General features: G+C 41.5%; 1 protein-coding gene across 4 annotated transcripts in view; it reads right to left on the minus strand.

The window, feature by feature from the left end:
* Positions 1-43: 43 nt before the first annotated feature.
* Positions 44-23,923, minus strand: part of LOC101083474 (acyl-coenzyme A synthetase ACSM1, mitochondrial-like) — a 52,611-nt gene continuing 28,731 nt past the window's right edge. For all 4 annotated transcript variants that reach the window (XM_019820891.3, XM_019820894.2, XM_003998789.3 and 1 more), the window contains 8 exons: positions 20,194-20,273; positions 12,595-12,718; positions 10,311-10,391; positions 9,659-9,760; positions 4,231-4,358; positions 2,842-2,941; positions 1,847-1,966; positions 44-368 (listed from right to left, as the gene is read on the minus strand). In XM_019820891.3, coding sequence (XP_019676450.1) covers positions 282-368; positions 1,847-1,966; positions 2,842-2,941; positions 4,231-4,358; positions 9,659-9,760; positions 10,311-10,391; positions 12,595-12,718; positions 20,194-20,273 — 822 coding nt within the window. In that variant the 3' untranslated portion in view covers positions 44-281. The remainder of the gene's footprint in view (positions 369-1,846; positions 1,967-2,841; positions 2,942-4,230; positions 4,359-9,658; positions 9,761-10,310; positions 10,392-12,594; positions 12,719-20,193; positions 20,274-23,923) is intronic.

The following is a 23,923-nucleotide window of genomic DNA, read 5'->3' on the forward strand; positions in this document are numbered from 1 at the left end:
GTGCCAGTTTATTCACAGAATAAAAGCACAACACAAGGTCGCCTCGGATGCTGATGTCAATGTTTTATTACCAGACCACATTTGGAGCACTTACCCAGGGATGTGGAGGGAAGACAATAACATATTAATTTAAGAGAACAAAAATGCTAGAACATGGGCACTCCTGATGCTCTTGCAAAACAGTGCTCTACATTCCCCTCCTCACCCTCTCCATAGTGGGGAAACTGAGGCAGCCAAGGATGTGGTCAAGATTACAGAGTGGTTTCTGAGTGTTTTGCTGATTACATCTGACCAAACTCCTTTTTCCGAAGTTCACTTCTCTTAATCTTGCCAGTGACGGTTTTGGGCAGCTCTGGGACAAATTCCACCTGGTTGAGGATGAAGCAAACCCATCCTGACTTAGTCCTGCTATCATTTACTACCAATGCCCCACCTCCCTTCTTTGCCTTTGCACAGTCCCCCAGACAGGCTGGCACCATGTAGTGGCCTCACTAGGCTCCACCAAGTATGTCACACTGTCCTTTGACCCACTAAGCTGGACGTAGCCCTGTGACATGCTCTGACCAGTGAAATGTGAGTGGGAGTGAAGTGTGCCACCTTGAACACAACACTTGGGAACAACTGCATCTGACCACCTCTCTGTCCATCTCTTATGTCACCTGGTAGTTACCTCTGATGGGTGCTCTTTTATCCTGGTCCCAGGGGGACCATGGTGGACATGTGGTATGAGCAAGGAAGAAACTTCCCTTATTATAAGGTTCTAAGATTTTGGGGCTATTTGTTACCCACAATAACCTCTAGTCCATCCTAACTTTCATGCATCCTCTGTTTTCCTCCTAAGAGGCAGGACAGCCCAACATTCAAACATGATCTCTTGTCAGATACACGTGGGTCTGAGTTCCAGCTCCATCCTTTTATTAACTCCAACCTCAGGCAATTTACTGGGAGTCTCTGAGCCTCCGTTTCTGCTCCGTAAAATGGGTGGTTACAGCATCTCAGGTTTGAAGAGGATTAAATCAAATAGTAAAAATGTAAATCTTTGAGTTCAGGTCCTGGTACACATAGTGAATGCCAATAAATGTTAGCCGTATAGCTTTATGTCCTGATTGTAAACATTCAGAAAATGCAGCAACGTATTATTACAAAAGAAGGAAATGTTAATTTGTGGCATATGTATCCTTTCAAACTGTTGTTTTCCAACAAATATGATATTAGGTATATTCATTTACAGTCTGCTTTTTTCTCTTAATAAGATACTGTGATGTTTTCAAGTTACAAATAAAAGATCTGCATTGTCTTTTTAAATTATAGGACTACATTAAATACCATAAATAATGTAATCATTTCTCTATTCCTGAACACTTCCATAGGTTGCACATGGCCTTGAAAACAAATGAAGTAGAATAAAAACTCTCAGAATGTATTGTATGTTAGAACTAATATTACTTTGTTAGCCTTTATTTGTTATGTATCTATACATGTACTGGGTTGCAATTTAGAATGTATTTCTTACTACGAATAATGTTTTTAAAATGTGTAGCAGTTATTGATTGGAATTTCTTTTCCAAGTGTTCAAAGATTACAAATAATCTTGATGTCTCTGGGCACTTGTCTCAATTTTTTTCTTTACGTTGACCTGCCAGCCATGTTTTTGACACAGGACAAAGTTTCCCTCTGATTAAGTTGGTTCCCCCATATCACTGAGTTGAACTGCTTCTTCTGCATAGGAAAATGTTCATTCTGTTGGCTACATAAGCTTCTCCTTGGCCACCCTAGCGGATTTGGGGCAGCAGAGCCCCAGGAACCACTGGCAGGGACCACATCCCATCCATCTGCCCTCACTCACCTTCCTCGGGTACTTATATGGGGCTGTCACTGACTTCACATGCTGCTGCAGCTCCTGGGTGAGCTGGTCCTGGTCACGGGAGAGGAATTCCGGGGTCAGGACAATAAATGCCTTCACCACCTGTAGTGCAGAACCAGGGTGAAGGCTCAGGCTGAGTGGCAACCAATTGTATAGTTTAAAAAGTAAATGTTTATTAAGTAAATGGAAAAACAAGGGAAGAGTTGAGCCTTTGCAGAAGATAACGACCAGTTTCCATACTTCCAATTTCTACTCTTTGTCTTAGAAAATAACCTCTCAGCCTCCATTTCCTTCTCAGTGATGTGGGGATAGCACAGCTTCACCCCTCGTTGCACTTATGTCAAGATTCATTGAGATATTACATGCAAAACATGAAGCCAGTTTAAATTATTTGTATTCCTATCATTATCATCACCATTTTTACTATTATTGTAGATAGAGTTCTGTGGGCATGAAATAAATGTTGGTAATTAGATAGTTTTATATTACTTATGTCCCTATTACAGGGCACAGGGCCTTGTACATAGTAGGTAGTCAGCACACAGCTGTTGAACCAATGAATGCATGATCCAGAGAAGGATTACTCAAATTCCCATTCCACCTCCACCACTTAAGAGCTTTGTGATCAGGCAAGTTACTTAATCTCTTTATGCTTGTTTCTTTACTGTAAAAAAGGATATCAGAATCCTTAAAGAATTAGGCTGTTGTGAGGGGGAAATGAGTTGGCACAGAGCAAGGGCTCATTCAACAGCAGATTGGAGGCCTCAGTGTGCAGGATTCACAAGCACCATTTTGTCACAGTTTTGGCCCAGTGCCCTCTGGTGACCACACAGTGTAAATGCACATGCAGATGCTCTCTGCCCTCCCTTCACCTTAGGTGGGAGGCTGGGAAAATAGGGCCTGGGGGATGTCTTTCTTGCACCGGCCTTCCAGGTGCCCACACACAGACAAGATGACCTCTGTGTCCTCCTCCTTACCTCCTTTCGAATCGGGTCTGGGCTGCTCACCACAGCTGATTCAGCCACTGCTGGATGTTCGGCCAGGGCATTCTCCACCTCTGCTGGCCCGATTCGGTACCTGGAGGATCAATGACTCCTTCTTGGTTTCTGAGCAGCTGGCAGGGCTGGGTGACCCAGGCCTTCAAGTGTCATATTTTGCAGAGTCACATCTTCCTTTGCCATGTAGGATAACTGTCTCAGGGAGCCCAGATACCTGTGACCTTCCTCTGTCTTGCACTTCATGTACACAATACAACACTCACATGCTCCCCAGGGTTTCTCACCTCACTGCCTCTGGTCTGGGAAGAGGGCCCAGGTTTAGTCCTCCCTGGGTTCCAGGGCTTGGCTCAAGCAGCTTCCCCTGGCATGAAACCTGTTGGCAGCCTCAACTTTTACCTTAAACATTCATGTAAACTCTGTATCCTATTCCCCACTATATTAGCATGTTTTAGAAATTAAAAAAGGAAACAAACTCACTCCCTGAAATCTCCAAGAGGACTTGTTACTCTAGTGTAATATGCCAAAAATCTTTTAAATCACATACGTGTTAGGGACAACAGACTTAGAGCCAGATAACTAGTTCAAATCTGGGTTGCAGCCCGTTCCCTTTGAAACTTTAGGAAACTTTCTTCACTGGTAACTCAGTTTCCTCATCTGCAAAATGGGCATAATTGCATGTACCTTCTAGCATTGAGAGCTGGATTATATAAAGCACTGCGGAGTGTGCCTCCACATAGGAAGTGCTCCATAGAGGTTAATTGCTATTACTTATTATTAAGTTTTTCTGTGAAATGCTGTGTCCGATCAGAGAAGCCAAGCATAGAATAAGCTTCCTCAACCAGTAGGGGTCAAAGTAAAGTCTTCCTTCTAAATCCTTTAAATTGTATAATGTCTTTTTTTTATGTTTATTTATTTTGGGGAGAGAGAGAGAGAGAGACAGACAGACAGACAGACAAAGTGCAAGAGGGGGAGAGACAGAGAGAGAGGAAGACAGGGAATCTGAAGCAGGATCCAGACTCTGAGCTGTCAGTACAGTGTCCGACATAGGGCTTGAACTCAAAGACTGCGAGATCATGACACAAGCAGAAGTTGGATGCTTAATCAGCTGAGCCACCCAGATGCCCCCAAATTGTATAATGTCTTATGTTCCTCTTGAAGACCTTGTTGAACTTCATTTTGATTGATTCTTCTGGATGCAGGGCTTGGGGAAGATACACAAATAGCCCCAGAAAAGGACCTCATAGACAAAGTTTTGTTCAGAATTAGCCTGAGGGTCAAATCACCAACGCATGGACAAATGTATGGACAAGCTAGATCCCATCAGGCATGTGAGAGTGATGCTTCCTGGCTCAGATCAGCCATACCTACCCAGAGGAATTGATGACGTCATCATTCCTCCCAAGGAACCATATGTAGCCCTCTTCATCCATAGTTGCTCTATCCCCACTGTTGTAAAAGTCCCCACACTCCACTTCTGCAGTCTTTACTGGGTTGTCCTGAAAAGATAACAGCACCCGTTTGTTGAAGACAATTAGTTTAAATTAAAAAAAAATTTTTTTTACTGTTTATTTTTGAGAGAGAGAGAGGAAGGGGCAGACACACACACACACACACACACACACACACACACACACACACACAGAATCTGACGCATGCTCCAGGCTCTGAGCTGTCAGCACAGAGCCTGATGCAAGGCTCAAACTCACAAAGTGTGAGATCCTGACTTGAGCTGAAGTCAGATGCCCAAACAACTGAGCCACCCAGGCATCCCTGAAGGCAATTACTTTAGCGATGATGACCCACAACCTGGTACTCAGATCTGGGTTCAAATTCTGCTCCTTGTTCTACCTGGCACTGAGACAAGTTTTGTAATCTTTCTGAGTCTATTTTCACTACCTCCAAGTACTCAATGCACACTACTTGCCAATTAGTGGACAATAATGAGCCAATTTTAAGGACAAATTTTTGTGTGGAGCTCTAGTAGAATAAAATTTCCACTAGAGCATGGACCCTTTTATTTATTGTTCTCAACTTAGCATTCACAGTGTGTCTGAAAAAATGAGAGGTGTCAAAAACTTTTGTTAAAAGAATTTCCTTCCCCCAATACTATCTCACCCGATCCTCCCAGAAAGCCTATAAGGCTGGTATTTTTCAAATTAAACTGTTTACTTTAAGATAATTGTATACTTGCATGCAGTTATAAGAAATAACACAGAGATCCTGTGTACCATTTACCCAGTTTCCCTCATGGTAGCATCTTGCAAAACTGTACTTCAATATCACAACCAGGATATTGACATTGCTACAATCCACCAATCTCAGATTTCCCAGTGGTTTATTTGTACTTATGTGTGTGTCTGGTGTATTCAGTAATTTGCAACTGTATCACATGTGCAGGTTCCTGCATCCACCACCATGGTCAAGACACAGAAGGCTCCCACAGTCCCAAGGATCATTGCTCTTTTGTATCATACTGACCTCCCTCCTGCTTTCCCTCCCTCCTCCCTCCAAATCCCAAACCCCTTGACAGTGGCTAATCTATTCCCCAGTTTTATAATTTTGTCATTTTAAGAATGTTACATAAATGGAATCCTGTAATAGTATGCAACCTTTTGGGTCTAGCTCTTTTTTTTTTTTTAATTTTTTCATTCCGTATAATTTTCTGCAAATTCATCCAGTTTCTTGCATTCATCAGTACTTTGATCCTATTTATTGCTAAATGGTATTTCATGTTATGGACGAACTCCAGTTTGGATGTCCACCTATTGAAGGGCATTTGGCTTGTTTCTGGTTTGAAGCTGTTGTGAATAGAACTGTTCTGAACATGCATGTACAGGTTTCATGTGGGGCTAGATTTTTACAGCCCATTTAGTAGAAGAAATGAGTGTTCAGAAAAGCACAATAACTTGCTCAAAGTCACTCAGCTGGTCAGTGGAAGGGCTGGTATTTGAATTTAAAATTCTTACTCTTCAGCCTCTGCACTCAACCACTAAGCAGTGTGTTAGCATCATCCCTCATGTGGAACATAAAATGATTTTAAGAGGTTCCAGAAAAAAAAAAGTTTTATTTTTTTACTTTGAGCTTATTTTTTTTTTTCAGAGAGAGAGAGAGAGAGGCAGAAGGAGAGAGAGTGAACAAGAGAGCAGGGACAGAGGGAGAGAGAGAGACAGAGACAGAGAGACAGACAGAGAGACAGAGAGAGAGAGAGAAACCTAAGTAGGATCCTCGCCCAGAGTGGAGCCTGAAGCAGGGCTCAATCTTACAATCATAAGATCATGATGAGCCAAAATCAAAAGTTGGACTGAGCCACCCAGGTGCCCCCTAAAAAAACCATTTTAAAAACATTGAATGACATCTCTTTTTAGGTTCCCTTCCAACTGGATTTTAGGCAAGAATGCCAAGACCATTCAGTGGGAAAGTTAATCTTTTCAACAAATGGCACTGAGAAACTAGGATGTCCACATGCAAATGAATGAAATTACCATATGCCATACACAGAAATTAACTCAAAATGGGTCAAAAACCTAAACAGAAGAATTGAAATTCTGGAACTCTTAGAAGAAAACATAGGGGAAAGTCTTCATGACTTTGTTTTTGGCAATTATTTATTGACTATGACACCAAAAGCACATGAAACAAAAAAAAAAATAGATAAAATGTTCCTTATCAAATTTTTAAAATTTTACATCAAAGGATACTACCAAGAGAGTAAAAGGACAATGCACTGAATGGAAGTAATATATGTGATATATTGGAAGCATATATCTGATAAGAGATTCATATCCAAAATGAATAAAGAGCTCTTACAAATCAACAACAACAGAAACCCCAATTGTAAAAATAGGCAAAGGACTTCAACAGACAATTGGCCAGAGAAGATACACAAATGATCAATGAGAATATGAAGGGGTGCCTGAGTGGCTCAGTCGGTTAAGTGTCTGACTCTTGGTTTCAGCTTAGATCATGATCTCACAGCTTGTGAGTTCAAGCCCAGCATCAGGCTCCACACTGACAGTGCAGGGCCTGCTTGGGATTCTCTTCTCTCTGCCCTCCCCTGCTTGCACTCTCTCTCTCTCTCTCTCTCTCTCTCTCTCTCTCTCTCTCAAAAATAAATAAATAAACTTAAAAAACAGTTTAAAAAGAATATGAATATGGAAAGATGCTCAACATCATTAGTCATTAGGGAAATGCAAATCAAAAGCGTAATGACATACTATACCACTTCACACCCATAGAATGACCATTGTATTTTTTTTTTAATTTTTTAAATGTTTATTTAGTTTTGAGAGACAGAGAAACAGAACCTGAGTGGGGGAGGAGCAGAGAGAGAGGGAGACACAGAATCTGAAGCAGGCTCCAGGCTCTGAGCTGTCAGCACAGAGCCCGACGCAGGGCTCGAACCCATGAACCATGAGATCATAACCTGAGCCGAAGTTGGATGCTTAACCAACTGAGCCACCCAGGCGCCCCTAGAATGACCATTGTATACACAACAACAAACCTGAAAATTTAACAAATATCGGCAAGGATATGGAGAAACTGGAACACTCGTGCGTTGCTGATGGAAATAGAAAATGGTACAGCCACTTGTGGAAAACATTTTGACAATTCCTCAAAAAGTAAATATAGAATTACCATATGATCCAGGAATTCCACTTTTGAGTATACACCCAAAAGAAGTGAAAGCAGGAACTCAAACAGATACTTGCACACCAATGTTCATTGCAGCATTATTCACAGTAGCCAAAAGGTGGAAATAACCCAAATGTCTATTAAGAAATTGATGGATATACAAAACATAGTACATACATATAATGGAATATCATTTAGCCTTAAAAAATAACATTTGGTACATGCTACAACATGAGGGAGCCTTGAAAACATGTGTTAGGTGAAATGAAACTAGACACAAAAGGGCAAATGTTGCACAATTCCACTTAATTGAGGTGCCTAAAATAGGCATGTTTTTTTTTACCTTTTTTAAATGTTTGTTTATTTTTGAGAGAGAGAGAGAGAGAGACAGAGCAGGAGCAGAGGAGGGGTAGAGAGAGACGGAGACACAGAAATCTGAAGCAGGCTCCAGGCTCTGAGCTGTCAGCACAGAGTCCAACACGGGGCTCGAATTCACAAACCATGAGATCATGACCTGAGTGGAAGTTGGACACTTATCTGACTGATCCTCCCAGGTGCCCCTAAAAGAGGCATATTCTTAAAGACAAAAAGTATATTAAAGGTTACCAACGCTAGGAATATGAGGAAGAGGGAGTTGTTCAATGAGAACAGAGTTTCTGTTTGGGATGAAAGAAATTTTCTGCAGATGCATGGTGGTAATTATTGCACAATATTGTGAATTTACTCAATGCCACTGAATTGTGTGCTTAAAAATGGTGAAAAGGATAAATTTCATATTATATATATTTTATCTCAATAAAAAAATGAAAGGAAAAAAGCAAACAAATCTCAGTGGAGGGGTGACAACATATAGTCATGAGAGCATGTGAAATGACATACATATACAGGTTTGGGCATAGACTGAGGAGATCTTTGTAAAACGAAATATATAATTTCCAATTAAGAAAAAACTGTCATTGCTCTGGACTTTCCCAGTTTAATTTAACCAGAATCTCTGTGGTTGGATCCAAAAATTAATATTTTTATATCTCCTCAAATGCAGGGTTGAGAACCACTGAAGTATATACGTGTTACTCTGTGTTTACAATTTTCTCTTTTATACACATTTAAAATTGTGCTACAGTGAATAAAGGCTAGGGTCTGCATATTTGCTTTTGGGCAATAATATCTCAAAAGAAGCAGTGCCCCGCTTCCCCTGCCATAGGCCATGGAGTGACAACAGTGATATGAATGGCTGTTACTGTGGAGAAAGGAGATGGGTCTAAGGTCAATTTCAAGGTCTGTCCACCCTCCCCTGGCCAATCTTGGAAGCTGAGAATTTCTTCTTAGTGGCCACTACTAACCAGGCTAGGGTTTGTCTGGTTAAGAGTTTCAGGTATCCTTAGAATCTGTCACAGTTTTATGTAATCCCTCAATTTCTTATATACGTGCTGGGGACCAAAAAGATGTGGGATTGAATCCTAGAGCGGCCATTTATTTGACATGCAGAAGACATACAACTCTTCCAATCTGCAGTTTCTTTCTCTGTGAAGTGCAGACAAAAGTGCCCCCTGGAGGCTCAGCATTGTTAACAGATTTGTGGTTGGCAAATGGAACTGTAGGATGTTAACCCAGTTAAAGCTTGTTCTCTCAACCACAAAAGATCATTGTTACCCAAGTATGCTGCTTCTGAAACCAGACTTCTTTCTACCCCATCAGCACTTAAATGCCAGATGGCTTAGGACAGGAAGGGATGTGGGAACATGGGAGATTAATTAGAAGAGGCTTCATTGGGGGCACCTGGGTGGCTCAATTGGCTAAGCTTCTGACTTTGGCTCAGGTCATAAGCTCACGATTTGTGAGTTCGAGCCCCTCCGTGGGGCTCTGTGTGGACAGCTCAGAGCCTGGAGCCTGCTTCGGATTCTGTGTCTCCTTCTCTCTCTGCCCCTCCACCACTCACTCTCTCTCTCTCTCTCTCTCTCTCTCTCTCTCTCTCTCTCTCTTTCAAATGAAAACTGAAAAAAGTTTTTTAAAGAAGAGGCTTCACTGAGTTGGAGTGAATGACAGGAGGTATGAAGAAGGCTCAGGGTGCAGAGCTGAATCACTCCCACTCACTCAGCACCCACACAGCTCCCTGCAGGGATTTTCAGGGCCTGGAAGGGGTCAGGTGAGGGTCACCACTTACCTCATAGCACATGAAGACGCCCATGGGCTTGGTTGGCTTGATCCTGATGCCAATGTTGCCTTCAGTGTTGATCGGCAGGATGTTGCCCTTCTCATCAATGATCTGGAGCAAGAGGCCTGTGAATCCCGCCCTGCAGGGCCACCCCAACACACCTGCCACACCCAAACGTTAGCTGACTATTCCTGTGACACCAGTGAGAATAAATGGCGGGGAGAAGCCCTGTCAGAAAATAAATTAAAACTGCCAAAAGTGTTTGAATTCAGCAAATGGTGAAATCCCAGTCATGGGTCTATTTGTTTCATGGATATACAAGCATTGCAAATGCATCGTCAAGCTGGAAGACACAGGTGAGGAAAAACTAGAAGCACCAGCTGATGGAGAGAGATGCCAGGGTGCTCCAGGTGTTCTGGTCCCATCTGTTGTGTGTGAGGCCTCCAGCTGCCAGGCTCAGCTGCATTCCTGCCCAGGATACTGCAGTTCTCAAACGAAGCCTCCCAAGGAAATCAGAGGGAAAATAGGAGGAGAGGAGGAAGGATGGCAACTGGGGCAGGGGAGTGGGGTGGGAACAGCTGGTTCTGTCACCTGGTGTCACACAATTGTCCAATCCCAGCTAAGCCCTAACTATTTCTGGCCAAAGTCTTTAGGACCAAACCTGGATGTCAAAGGGGGGGATACTTGTCCCCATGGAACCTGGCTTGATCTTCATTCCACGTAAAGTGCCACAACTTATTCCCTGTTTACAAAAGAAAGAAAATGGGGTTGGTCAAAGAGTCCTGGCTGATTACAAAGTATCAAGAACTATACACAGCATCCTGGTTCACCAATGTCATTTGATGCTGTGCAGAGAGCTCTTATGAGAAAGCTAGAAGGCCCAGATTCAAGGTAAGGTGCAAGGCATTGACCCAACTCTGGTCTGCAGATGTTCACAGCACCTGTGGGCATGTAATATCAGGTGTGGTGGGCCCACTATATGTCAGACATGTGTCCATTTGCTGGAGGAAGGCCATGAAACCATTAATGTTTACTTGGGGCTGTTGATCAGTGACAGGAACCTAGTCTCAATTATTCAGAGCTGTGTTGAGAGTATTCATATTTTTTGTGTTGTCCCTTCTGCTAGAGAACTGCCCCACCCCCTTTATCTTCCTGATGCACCATATTCCTCCTTTATGGTACTCTAAAATATCATTTTTTCTAAAGTTAAGTCAGACTAGGATTTGTTTCATGGATATGAATCTTCACTCCAGTTGTGTGCCAATTAATCCTCTTTGATTTCTCTTCTGTAAAGGTGGGTAATTATAACACTTACCTCCCAGAGTACCTGGGTGTATGGAAAACCCTTCACCCAGTGCCAGGCACACCAGGTTATGTTCAATAAACAACTACTACCTGCTATTATTCAGCCCCCAAGAAAAGTCAGTTGGGAGATTCTTCTGTAGTATTTTCCCCTCATACTTCCATTGTAGCCAACAAAGCATCATACTTATTTTTGCTTGTCTGTTTCTCTCAGTGGATAACAAGCATCCTGAGAATAGAGACTGCCCCCATTCATTTCTATATCCCACCCCCCAGCATTCTAGTGCAACCCCTGCTTAAATACAAGAGTAACTGCAAGGTGAGTATGTGCAAGCGGTTGGACACTGTAGCCAGAGCTTTATATACATCCTTTCATCTCCCTTATTACAACCCAGAAAGACTGGATAATATTTCCATTTTCAAGATGGAGAAGCAGAGACTCTGGAAGGTTCAATGCTATGCCTATGGTCTCGAAGCCCGTGATTGGCAAGGCTGAACTGGTGTCTGAGTTCCTGGGAGGGGAAGCTCTTTCCCCTTTGCTATGCTGTTGCTCACAGTACAGGCATATGGAAAATGTTCCATAGACGAGGCAGTAGGTATGAAAGTACATTGAGAAATACAGCACCAGTCAAGTATAAGGGAGTATTCTGTCTATTGTTGCAAATAATTGATGTAAAGGGATGTCATGGGTGTAGGTAGTTCCCATTCCACCACCCTCCACCTTGTCCAAATATAAACTATGAACCATACAAGGACAAACTTGAAATCTTAATATATCTCACCCTGAAGCAGACCAATTAACTGATTATTTAAAAGAATTTTTTTTCCAAAAAAAAAGTCAGTGAAGTATATTAATTGAGGCTAAAATAGCCATTTTGCTGCAGCTCCTGAGATGGCAGCCATCCCTCTGTCAGCCTCGGGGATAATAAGAAGGTTGGGGAAGTGGCTCTGTCCAGCAATAGAAGTGGCTTGAGAATGTGTAGGACGAGGGATACCTGCCCCCACTATCATTGATAAAGTTGTTGTGGTTTACAACATGCATGATACTCTGAATGCCCCACCACATGGCTGCTCAGTGACGCCTTTGAGAATCACACTGTATGTGTGTGTGTGCGTGTGTGTGTGCATGTGTGTTTGGTATATACAGAAAGTCTCTGCTCCCTCCTCCACTCCAGCTAGTGTCCCACAATCAAACCTGTGTGCTGTTCACCTAAACCCCCAGAAATGAACTTCTGGGGCCAACTCCTAGCTGTTGTGGTTGTTACCTTAGGAAGGGATGGTGAAGTGGGCAGAACTTATGGATGGTGGCCTCCTTGTTACTGGAGAGAACCTCCCATCCCTCCACCCTTGATGAGCTCCATAGAGCTTAATGATCACAGGGACAGTGGCATCATGTCCTTAGACCACTTTCAAAGTCCTCACCCAATAGTTTTCAGCACACTGGCCTCTTGACACATTGATTAGCTGTGAATTATCTTTGTGCAAACTGATTTGGGGCAAACTAGCCTAAAACTCTGAAGCCCCATCATCTTCAGGCAATGCTGTGAGCAGAGTGGGGCCTCTGCACACACATGATTCAGTTCCTCTGCTGGGCTCCATGGCTAAGCACATCCTGACTGGCCCAGAAAGGACTGTCTACGTACTGTTTCTGACTGTCCATAGACCTCGTGGAGCAGAACGCCTGTCCGTCTTCTCCACTCCTCTTGCTCCTCTGGCAGCAGAGCCTCCCCACCAGTAACGCAGTGCTCCAGGGCAGGGAACCTGAGACTAAGGGAAAGGCAAGGTATCAACAGAACTTGTGGTCAGGTCTTGGATGCTCTGTCCCAGGCCCAGAGTGTTAAGAGCTCACTCATAGCCTTGCCATCTGGATTATTTATCCTCCTACTTCCTCATGTTCTTACTTGTCTTTGGGGCAATTTACTGGAGGTCAAAGCCAAGGGAAAGTCACTCATTTCCTGGTGGTTCATATTAACTCTTCTGGCAAGGGGTGGGTGGTGGTGGTGAGGCTAATGGGTTTGGTCAAAAGTTTGGACCAAATTTGGAAGTTGATGTAGAAAGATGGCAAAGACATATTTTTCAGGCCTTGTCTTAACATCCTCTGTGGCTAAGAAGGATATTTTATAAACCATAATGGGTGGAAGATAAGACTCCCCAAAAGCTTGTTAGGATGATAACAGAACTGCACTGCCTTCTATGAAGAGTGGAGTCATGTGAACTGAAGGGCTTTTGTATTTCTGAGCAGAAAATGCAAGTTAAGGGGTGGAAATGAATTGCTCAGGACATCAAGGAAGACCAGGATGAGTGTAGGAAGAGAGAGAAGGGTTGTAGGTAACAGCCCTGAGAGAAGGAATTTCAGAAAAAGCAGAAAAGTTGGCTGTCAACATTTGTAGTAGGTACACTGTGTGACATAAATCCTCTTCATTTTCCTCATCAAATTTTCCATAAATGAGACAAAAACAGACATAAAATAATAATGCATTCCTTGAAAGACATGGGGAGAAGTGATTGAGATCTGATTACCAGCTGGCCTGGGGCTGGACCAGGTCAGCTCTTGGGGATGAGAGAGGCAGTAGACATCTTGTCCACCTTTCCATCCTTATCACACTGTCCTGGTGCCTTTAGAGTCAGGGGTGATGGACAGGAGGGCTGGTTTTACTGAGATGTTTTCTTCATTATTCAGCTTTATCCAAAATAGATAAAATGGGCAGAGTGTGATGCAGTCACTAGTTATGACATGGTTGGATTTTACTGGATTTGGACAAAGATAATCATCTGACGAACACTTCAAAAAGTTGCTAATTATGAGTTTTGAAACACAAACGGAGTCCAACCAGCATGAGGCTTCATGAATAAAATCAAGTTGTGTTTCAGAATTAGCTTTGTAAGAGTAGTCATTAAATACCTTAATATTTATGGGGCGCCTGGATGGCTCAGTCGGTTAAGCGTCCGACTTCAGCTCAGGTCACGATCTCGCGATCCGTGAGTTCGAGCCCCGCGTCCGGCTCTGGGCTTGATGGCTCAGAGCCTGGAGCCTACTTCCGATTCTGTGTCTCCCTCTCTCTCTGCCCCTCCCCCGTTCATGCTCTGTCTCTCTCTGTCTCAAAAATAAATAAAAACATTAAAAAAATTAAAAAAAACAAAACACCTTAATATTTTAATTCTATATTTAAAACATGTTACTCTGATTTTTGGAGCAACCATTTTAATTTCAGAATCTTTAAAAGATTCATAAACGCCCAAGATTCCAGTTTAGCTAAAATTAACTCACAAACATGGGAAAATGCAAAAAGAAAACTATAGGAAGAGAAAACTATGCATCCATCAGATTGACAAAAATGAAAAACTCTGACAATAACAGATGATGCCAATGTGATGGAACAATGGGAATTCTCCTACCTTGCTAGTTGGAGCATAGATGGGTTCAATATCTTGAAAAATTGGGTTGTAGAATGTAGTGTCAGTGTGAACTAACAATTCTTATTCCAGAAAAATGTGACAGAAATGCACGCTTATATGCACCAGGGTACATGTGCAATAATTCAATGCAGCACTAATCATCAATAACCCCAAAATAAAAACTACCCGAGTGTCCATTAATGGTAGAACTGAAAAAAATATGCAATGTTTTAATACAATGGGATATTATACAGCAATGAAAATTAACTACAGCAACATGTAGCAACATACACACATCTTAAAAACATAATGTTGAAAAAAGAAGCCAGATAGCTGATCAAAAAGGATTTAAATAATATCACAGAAAGTGAATTTAGAATAATAGTCATAAAATTAATCGCTGGGCTTGAAAACAGTATACAGGACAGCAGAGAATCTCTTGCTACAGAGATCAAGGGACTAAGGAACAGTCACGAGGAGCTGAAAAACGCTTTAAACGAAATGCATAACAAAATGGAAACCACCACAGCTCGGCTTGAAGAGACAGAGGAGAGAATAGGTGAACTAGAGGATAAAGTTATGGAAAAAGAGGAAGCTGAGAAAAAGAGAGATAAAAAAATCCAGGAGTATGAGGGGAAAATTAGAGAACTAAGTGATACACTAAAAAGAAATAATATACGCATAATTGGTATCCCAGAGGAGGAAGAGAGAGGGAAAGGTGCTGAAGGGGTACTTGAAGAAATCATAGCTGAGAACTTCCCTGAACTGGGGAAGGAAAAAGGCATTGAAATCCAAGAGGCACAGAGAACTCCCTTCAGACGTAACTTGAATCGATCTTCTGCACGACATATCATAGTGAAACTGGCAAAATACAAGGATAAAGAGAAAATTCTGAAAGCAGCAAGGGGTAAACATGCCCTCACATATAAAGGGAGACCTATAAGACTCGTGACTGATCTCTCTTTTGAAACTTGGCAGGCCAGAAAGAATTGGCACGAGATTTTCAGGGTGCTAGACAGAAAAAATATGCAGCCGAGAATCCTTTACCCAGCAAGTCTGTCATTTAGAATAGAAGGAGAGATAAAGGTTTTCCCAAACAAACAAAAACTGAAGGAATTTGTCACCACTAAACCAGCCCTACAAGAGATCCTAAGGGGGACCCTGTGAGGAGACAAAGTCCCAGAGACATCACTACAAGCATAAAACATACAGACATCACAATGACTCTCAACCTGTATCTTTCTATAATAACACTGAATGTAAATGGATTAAATGCACCAACCAAAAGACATAGGGTATCAGAATGGATAAAAAAACAAGACCCATCTATTTGCTGTCTACAAGAGACTCATTTTAGACCTGAGGACACCTTTAGATTGAGAGTGAGGGGATGGAGAACTATTTATCATGCGACTGGAAGCCAAAAGAAAGCTGGAGTAGCCATACTTATATCAGACAAACTAGACTTTAAATTAAAGGCCGTAACAAGAGATGAAGAAGGACATTATATAATAGTTACAGGGTCTATCCATCAGGAAGAGCTAACAATTATAAATGTCTATGCGCCGAATACCGGAGCCCCCAAATATATAAAACAATTACTCATAAACATAAGCAACCTTATTGATAAGAATGTGGTAATTGCAGGGGACTTTAACACCCCACTCACAGAAATGGACAGATCATCTAGACACACGGTCAATAAAGAAACAAGGGCCCTGAATGAGACATTGGATCAGATGGACTTGACAGATATATTTAGAACGCTGCATCCCAAAGCAACAGAATATACTTTCTTCTCGAGTGCACATGGAACATTCTCCAAGATAGATCATATACTGGGTCACAAAACAGCCCTTCATAAGTTTACAAGAATTGAAATTATACCATGCATACTTTCAGACCACAATGCTATGAAGCTTGAAATCAACCACAGGAAAAAGTCTGGAAAACCTCCAAAGGCATGGAGGTTAAAGAACACCCTACTAACGAATGAGTGGGTCAACCAGGCAATTAGAGAAGAAATTAAAAAATATATGGAAACAAACGAAAATGAAAATACAACAATCCAAACACTTTGGGACGCAGCGAAGGCAGTCCTGAGAGGAAAATACATTGCAATCCAGGCCTATCTCAAGAAACAAGAAAAATCCCAAATACAAAATCTAACAGCACACCTAAAGGAACTAGAAGCAGAACAGCAAAGGCAGCCTAAACCCAGCAGAAGAAGAGAAATAATAAAGATCAGAGCAGAAATAAACAATATAGAATCTAAAAAAACTGTAGAGCAGATCAACGAAACCAAGAGTTGGTTTTTTGAAAAAATAAACAAAATTGACAAACCTCTAGCCAGGCTTCTCAAAAAGAAAAGGGAAATGACCCAAATAGATAAAATCATGAATGAAAATGGAATTATTACAACCAATCCCTCAGAGATACAAACAATTATCAGGGAATACTAGGAAAAATTATATGCCAACAAATTGGACAACCTGGAAGAAATGGACAAATTCCTGAACACCCACACTCTTCCAAAACTCAATCAGGAGGAAATAGAAAGCTTGAACAGACCCATAACCAGCGAAGAAATTGAATCGGTTATCAAAAATCTCCCAACAAATAAGAGTCCAGGACCAGATGGCTTCCCAGGGGAGTTCTACCAGACGTTTAAAGCAGAGATAATACCTATCCTTCTCAAGCTATTCCAAGAAATAGAAAGGGAAGGAAAACTTCCAGACTCATTCTATGAAGCCAGTATTACTTTGATTCCTAAACCAGACAGAGACCCAGTCAAAAAAGAGAACTACAGGCCAATATCCCTGATGAATACGGATGCAAAAATTCTCAATAAGATACTAGCAAATCGAATTCAACGGCATATAAAAAGAATTATTCACCATGATCAAGTGGGATTCATTCCTGGGACGCAGGGCTGGTTCAACATCCGCAAATCAATCAATGTGATACATCACATCAACAAAAAAAAAGAGAAGAACCATATGATCCTGTCAATCGATGCAGAAAAGGCCTTTGACAAAATCCAGCACCCTTTCTTAATAAAAACCCTTGAGAAAGTCGGGATAGAAGGAACATACTTAAAGATCATAAAAGCCATTTATGAAAAGCCCACAGCTAACATCATCCTCAACGGGGAAAAACTGAGAGCTTTTTCCCTGAGATCAGGAACACGACAAGGATGCCCACTCTCACCGCTGCTGTTTAACATAGTGCTGGAAGTTCTAGCATCAGCAATCAGACAACAAAAGGAAATCAAAGGCATCAAAATTGGCAAAGACGAAGTCAAGCTTTCGCTTTTTGCAGATGACATGATATTATACATGGAAAATCCGATAGACTCCACCAAAAGTCTACTAGAACTGATACATGAATTCAGCAAAGTTGCAGGATACAAAATCAATGTACAGAAATCAGTTGCATTCTTATACACTAACAATGAAGCAACAGAAAGACAAATAAAGAAACTGATCCCATTCACAATTGCACCAAGAAGCATAAAATACCTAGGAATAAATCTAACCAAAGATGTAAAGGATCTGTATGCTGAAAACTATAGAAAGCTTATGAAGGAAATTGAAGATTTAAAGAAATGGAAAGACATTCCCTGCTCATGGATTGGAAAAATAAATATTGTCAAAATGTCAATACTACCCAAAGCTATCTACACATTCAATGCAATCCCAATAAAAATTGCACCAGCATTCTTCTCGAAACTAGAACAAGCAATCCTAAAATTCATATGGAACCACAAAAGGCCCCGAATAGCCAAAGGAATTTTGAAGAAGAAGACCAAAGCAGGAGGCATCACAATCCCAGACTTTAGCCTCTACTACAAAGCTGTCATCATCAAGACAGCATGGTATTGGCACAGAAACAGACACATAGACCAATGGAATAGAATAGAAACCCCAGAACTAGACCCACAAACGTATGGCCAACTCATCTTCGACAAAGCAGGAAAGAACATCCAATGGAAAAAAGACAGCCTCTTTAACAAATGGTGCTGGGAGAACTGGACAGCAACATGCAGAAGGTTGAAACTAGACCACTTTCTCACACCATTCACAAAAATAAACTCCAAATGGATAAAGGACCTAAATGTGAGACAGGAAACCATCAAAACCTTAGAGGAGAAAGCAGGAAAAGACCTCTCTGACCTCAGCCGTAGCAATCTCTTACTCGACACATCCCCAAAGGCAAGGGAATTAAAAGCAAAAGTGAATTACTGGGACCTTATGAAGATAAAAAGCTTCTGCACAGCAAAGGAAACAACCAACAAAACCAAAAGGCAACCAACGGAATGGGAAAAGATATTCGCAAATGACATATCGGACAAAGGGCTAGTATCCAAAATCTATAAAGAGCTCACCAAACTCCACACCCGAAAAACAAATAACCCAGTGAACAAATGGGCAGAAAACATGAATAGACACTTCTCTAAAGAAGACATCCGGATGGCCAACAGGCACATGAAAAGATGTTCAGCGTCGCTCCTTATCAGGGAAATACAAATCAAAACCACACTCAGGTATCACCTCACGCCAGTCAGAGTGGCCAAAATGAACAAATCAGGAGACTCTAGATGCTGGAGAGGATGTGGAGAAACGGGAACCCTCTTGCACTGTTGGTGGGAATGCAAATTGGTGCAGCCGCTCTGGAAAGCAGTGTGGAGGTTCCTCAGAAAATTAAAAATAGACCTACCCTATGACCCAGCAATAGCACTGCTAGGAATTTATCCAAGGGATACAGGAGTACTGATGCATAGGGCCACTTGTACCCCAATGTTCATAGCAGCACTCTCAACAATAGCCAAATTATGGAAAGAGCCTAAATGTCCATCAGTTGATGAATGGATAAAGAAATTGTGGTTTATATACACAATGGAATATTACGTGGCAATGAGAAAAAATGAAATATGGCCTTTTGTAGCAACGTGGATGGAACTGGAGAGTGTGATGCTAAGTGAAATAAGCCATACAGAGAAAGACAGATACCATATGGTTTCACTCTTATGTGGACCCTGAGAAATTAACAGGAACCCATGGGGGAGGGGAAGGAAAAAAAAAAAAAAACAGGTTAGAGTGGGAGAGAGCCAAAGCATAAGAGACTCTTAAAAACTGAGAACAAACTGAGGGTTGATGGGGGGTGGGAGGGAGGAGAGGGTGGGTGATGGGTAATGAGGAGGGCACCTTTTGGGATGAGCACTGGGTGTTGTATGGAAACTAATTTGTCAATAAATTTCATATAAAAAAAAAAAAAAAAAAGAAGCCAGATATTCCAGAATAATGTATGATTACATGCATAAAGTTCAAAGGAAAGTAAAATATAATAATTTGTTTAGGGTTATTTCCTTAGGAGGTTATCTGTAAGGGAAAATAAGGAAATTAACACCACAAAAGTCAAGATATGAGTTCCTTTAGTGGAGATAGGGAGTCAAGAAGATATCTCTGGGGTGTGGGCAATATTCTATTTTTGTGACTCATGTGAGTGGTGACATAGGTGTTTTGTTTTCAACAATTCATTAATCTATAAATTTATGTGTTATGTATTTTTCTGTATGTTTGTCCTTTCATAAGAAAAATGTTCAAAAATAATAAACCTACAATAATGCAAGACTCACTTAGCATTTCATTTGGATCTCTTAGTCCTGCTTTAAGGAATCAATTAGACTGACTAATGATAATTAGTCAACACTTAACTTACCACACACACACCTGCACACCCCTCAAAGAACCACAGTTAAAAAGTCAGATCACAGTAGGTTGGATTCCTTAAATTCCTACCCAAAGATTGTTATGACCAGCCAGCCACCACCACTTCTACCATACCTGGTAGAAATCTGCTGTAGAACCATTCGATACACAGCTGGCGCACCAAGGCACATGGTGATGGGGTATTTGAACAATGTCTAGAAAGTGAGGAGAGAAGGAATTTTATTCTTATAGTAAGGATTTAAAATATCGGCTATTAACATTTTCATTTGGATCTCCCCTGTAAGACAGCCCAGTAGTCATTTGTTACTTTTTTCAATATACCTATATTGAGCATGAATTTTGTGCATAGCATGTATCAGGCACTGTTGGGGGGAATGAAAAAAGAGTTAGATAATATTCCAACTGGGAATTTGTACTAATAATAGAGGAGATAAAACAGGACTCAAATGGTAAGGCAGAAATTGGTAGATGTCATAAGAGATACTGGAAGGAGAACTTAACAGAGGGAAATACTCCTTCTGATTGGGTGATCCAGGGACCTCATGGAACAGGTGGCATTTAGTTGTGGTATTTAACAAATGGATATGGTCTCTATAGGCAGAGGAATGGAGGAGGTTCTTGCAGGTAGAACGAGTAACAGGAGCAAAGTCTCCAGGATTGAAGAAACACTTAGGTATAGTCAAAAGATGGTTTATTTAGACAGGAGAGGCACAATAAGTAACTTTAGGAAGACTGAGGTTAGATTTAGACACGTGAAGGGCAGGAAGTAAATTGAGGATGATTGACCTTAGTTGGAGATCAGATAGAGTCTAAAATGTCTGGTATTCACCATTGTTTTGCTAGAAGTGGGAGTCTTTCAGTTTCGGATCAGGGTGGAGATACCCTGTGAGGGCAAGAACACTGAAGAGGAGAGAATGTGGGTTTGGGGTCTGCCTGCCTGACTTCAATCCTGTTACTTAATTCCTCTGCAATTCTGTTCCCTTATTTGTAAAATGGGAATATATATACCTTCCATGCAGAACCATAGGGAAGAGGAATGGGCACAGAGAGAGAGAATCTCAAGCAGCTTCTCTGCTCAATGTGGAGCCTGACACAGAGCTCGATCCCAGAACCCTGGGATCATGACCTGAGCCAACATCAAGAGTCAGTCACTCAGCCAACTGAGCCACCTAGGGGCGGCAGTCCCTCTCTTTCTGAGTCCAATTAACTTCCTTCTTTCTTTCCTTCCTTCCTTCCTTCCTTCCTTCCTTCCTTCCTTCCTTCCTTCCATCCATCTGTCCTTCCTCCCTCCCTTCCTTTGTTCATTCATTCCTTCCTTTCTTGTCTCCCTGTCTTTCTTTCCCGTGTAATTAACATACAGTGTTATATTAGTTTCAGATGTACAATATACTGATTCAACAATTCTATGTATGACTCATTGCTCATCACGAGAAATATATTCTTAATCCCCTTCACCTATCACCTATTTCACCCGTCCCCCCCACTTCCCCTCTGGTAACCATCAGTTTATTCTATATAGTTAAGAGTCTGTTTTTTGGTCTCTTTTTTCTCTTTGTTCCTTTTGTTTCTTAAATTCCATATGAGTAAAATCATATGGTATTTGTCTTTCTCTTACTGATTTAGCATTATACCCTCTAGATCCATCCAAGGTGTTGAAAATGGCAAGATTTCATTATTTTTTTATGGCTGAGTAATATTCCATCATATATATAGACACACATACATATACCACATCTTCTTTATCCATTTATCTATGGATGAACACTTGATCTGCTTCCATAATGTGGCTATTGTAAATAATGCTGCAATAAATATGGGGGTGCATATATCCTTTGGAAATAGTGTTTGCATATTATTTGAGTAGACACTCACTAGTACAATTAATGAGTCATGTGGTAATTCTATTTTTAATTTTTTGAGGAACTCCATACTGTTTTCCATAGTGGCTACACCAGCTTGCACTCCTACCAACAGTGCATGATGGTTGCTCTTTTTCCACATCCTCGCCAACACCTGTTGTTTGTTGTCTTTTTTATTTTAGCCATTCTGACAGGTGTGGGGTTATATCTCTTTGTGGTTTTGATTTATATTTCCCTGACAAGGAGTGATGGTGAGCATCTTTTCATGTGTCTGTTGGCCATCTGGATGTCTTCTTTAGAGAAATGTCTGCTCATGTTCTGCTCATTTTTTTAAGTAGGTTTCACTCCTAGCATGGAGCCCAATGTGGGGCTTGAACTCACAACCCTGACATCAAGACCTGAGCTGAAATCAAGAGTAGGACACTTAACTGACTAGGCCACCAAGGCGCCCCAGAAGTGAAAAATAAATCAAAATAATTAAACTTTCAAATGCTGCTGTTTGTGTCTTCGTGTGTGTGTGTGTGTATGTGTGTGTGTATGTAAATTTGTGTAATTGATAATTTGAACTAATTCAAGCTTAAAACACACTGAGACCTTGGAGACACCCATGTACTAGTGGAGGAGGGGAGGGGAAAGGTGGATTCGGTGTTCTTTGTGCAGCTTTAAGCCTCAGAGACTGGCAGGATGTGAGCAGTGAACAATGATGGGGAGGCAGATATTGACATGAGGTGAGGAATGAGAAATGGGAAATGTAGTCTGACGTGCTGGAGGGATCATCAGATGGACCTGGGGTAGAAAAACAAGGGGGAATTTGCATGGAGGGAGAAGACTAGACCCAAGGTACAGTTTTGAAAGCCCCTTGAATGGATGCCCATGCTGGTGAAATGGAAGTAGAGGAGATTTTTTAGAAGGAAGAAGAAGGGTGAGGACAGACGCTTGTAGGGCTGCAGTGTTTAGGAGTAAGGTGGGTGAAGAGGATGTGGCTGGAGCAAGCGGAGAATGTTCTACGGAGAAATTTGATACCAAGGGAGGAAAGACTGGGTTGGTCCAGTGTGTAGCCAAGTAAAGGGAAGGTATTTTTCAGGATGAGGAACTTTGAACATGTTTATGGACTAAGGGGGAATACAGTTCATGAAGACGAAGAGGTTGAAAACACGGGAGAAAAGAGTTAATGGATGATAGATTAATGGAGACGGGGAAGTGAGGGGTTGAAAATACAGGAGAAAAGGTTTAATGGATGCAAGATTAATGAGAAGGGCTCCTAACAGAAGGACAGAGAAAAGAACAAGATCTGCAGGGGCTGTGGGGAGGGGACTGAACTTTGAGAGGTGGAGGGGCAGGTCTACCTCTGAGATGGAAAACACATTTTCAGGTGAATGGAAGTACAACAAGAGGGTTCACACGGGTGACTTGAGTTATTACTGTGAGATACACCTAACAGGAACAGCAGCCATCACTGCATGCCGGGTGCCTCTGAGTGCCAACTCAGGGCTAAGCACTTCACCCACTTCTCCTGTACCATCTCATTTATATTTCAACAATTTTGTGACATAGGAATTATTAAAACTCCCATTTTACAGATGAGGAAACTGAGGCTCACAGTAGCAAGTAAACCACAAATAAATGTCAAATGTGGCATGAGAAGCCAGATTTGCATTTTCTAGGGGCTCTGTTTTTAAACCCTTCATTAAATTGAGCAACTGCAATAACAACAAAACACGTACACACACACACACACACACACACACACACACACACACGCACCAGCTATCTGGTCTGGCAGATACAGGGTCCAGGATCCAGGAGACATGAGCTTTCTCTGGTTGGTTTAATCTCTTAAAATGTTTATTCAGGGTTCCAAGCCCACAAAATCTGATCCATAGGCCTGGGGAAGGGCTTGGAATATGTATTTTCTTCAAGGTTTCATGTAGTGTTATTCTTAAACAGTAACTAATTCAGTGTTCTGCACTTTGAGAAACCCAGAA

Source organism: Felis catus, chromosome E3 (assembly GCF_018350175.1).
Source record: "Felis catus isolate Fca126 chromosome E3, F.catus_Fca126_mat1.0, whole genome shotgun sequence".
In the NCBI taxonomy this organism is placed as follows: Eukaryota; Metazoa; Chordata; class Mammalia; order Carnivora; family Felidae; genus Felis; species Felis catus.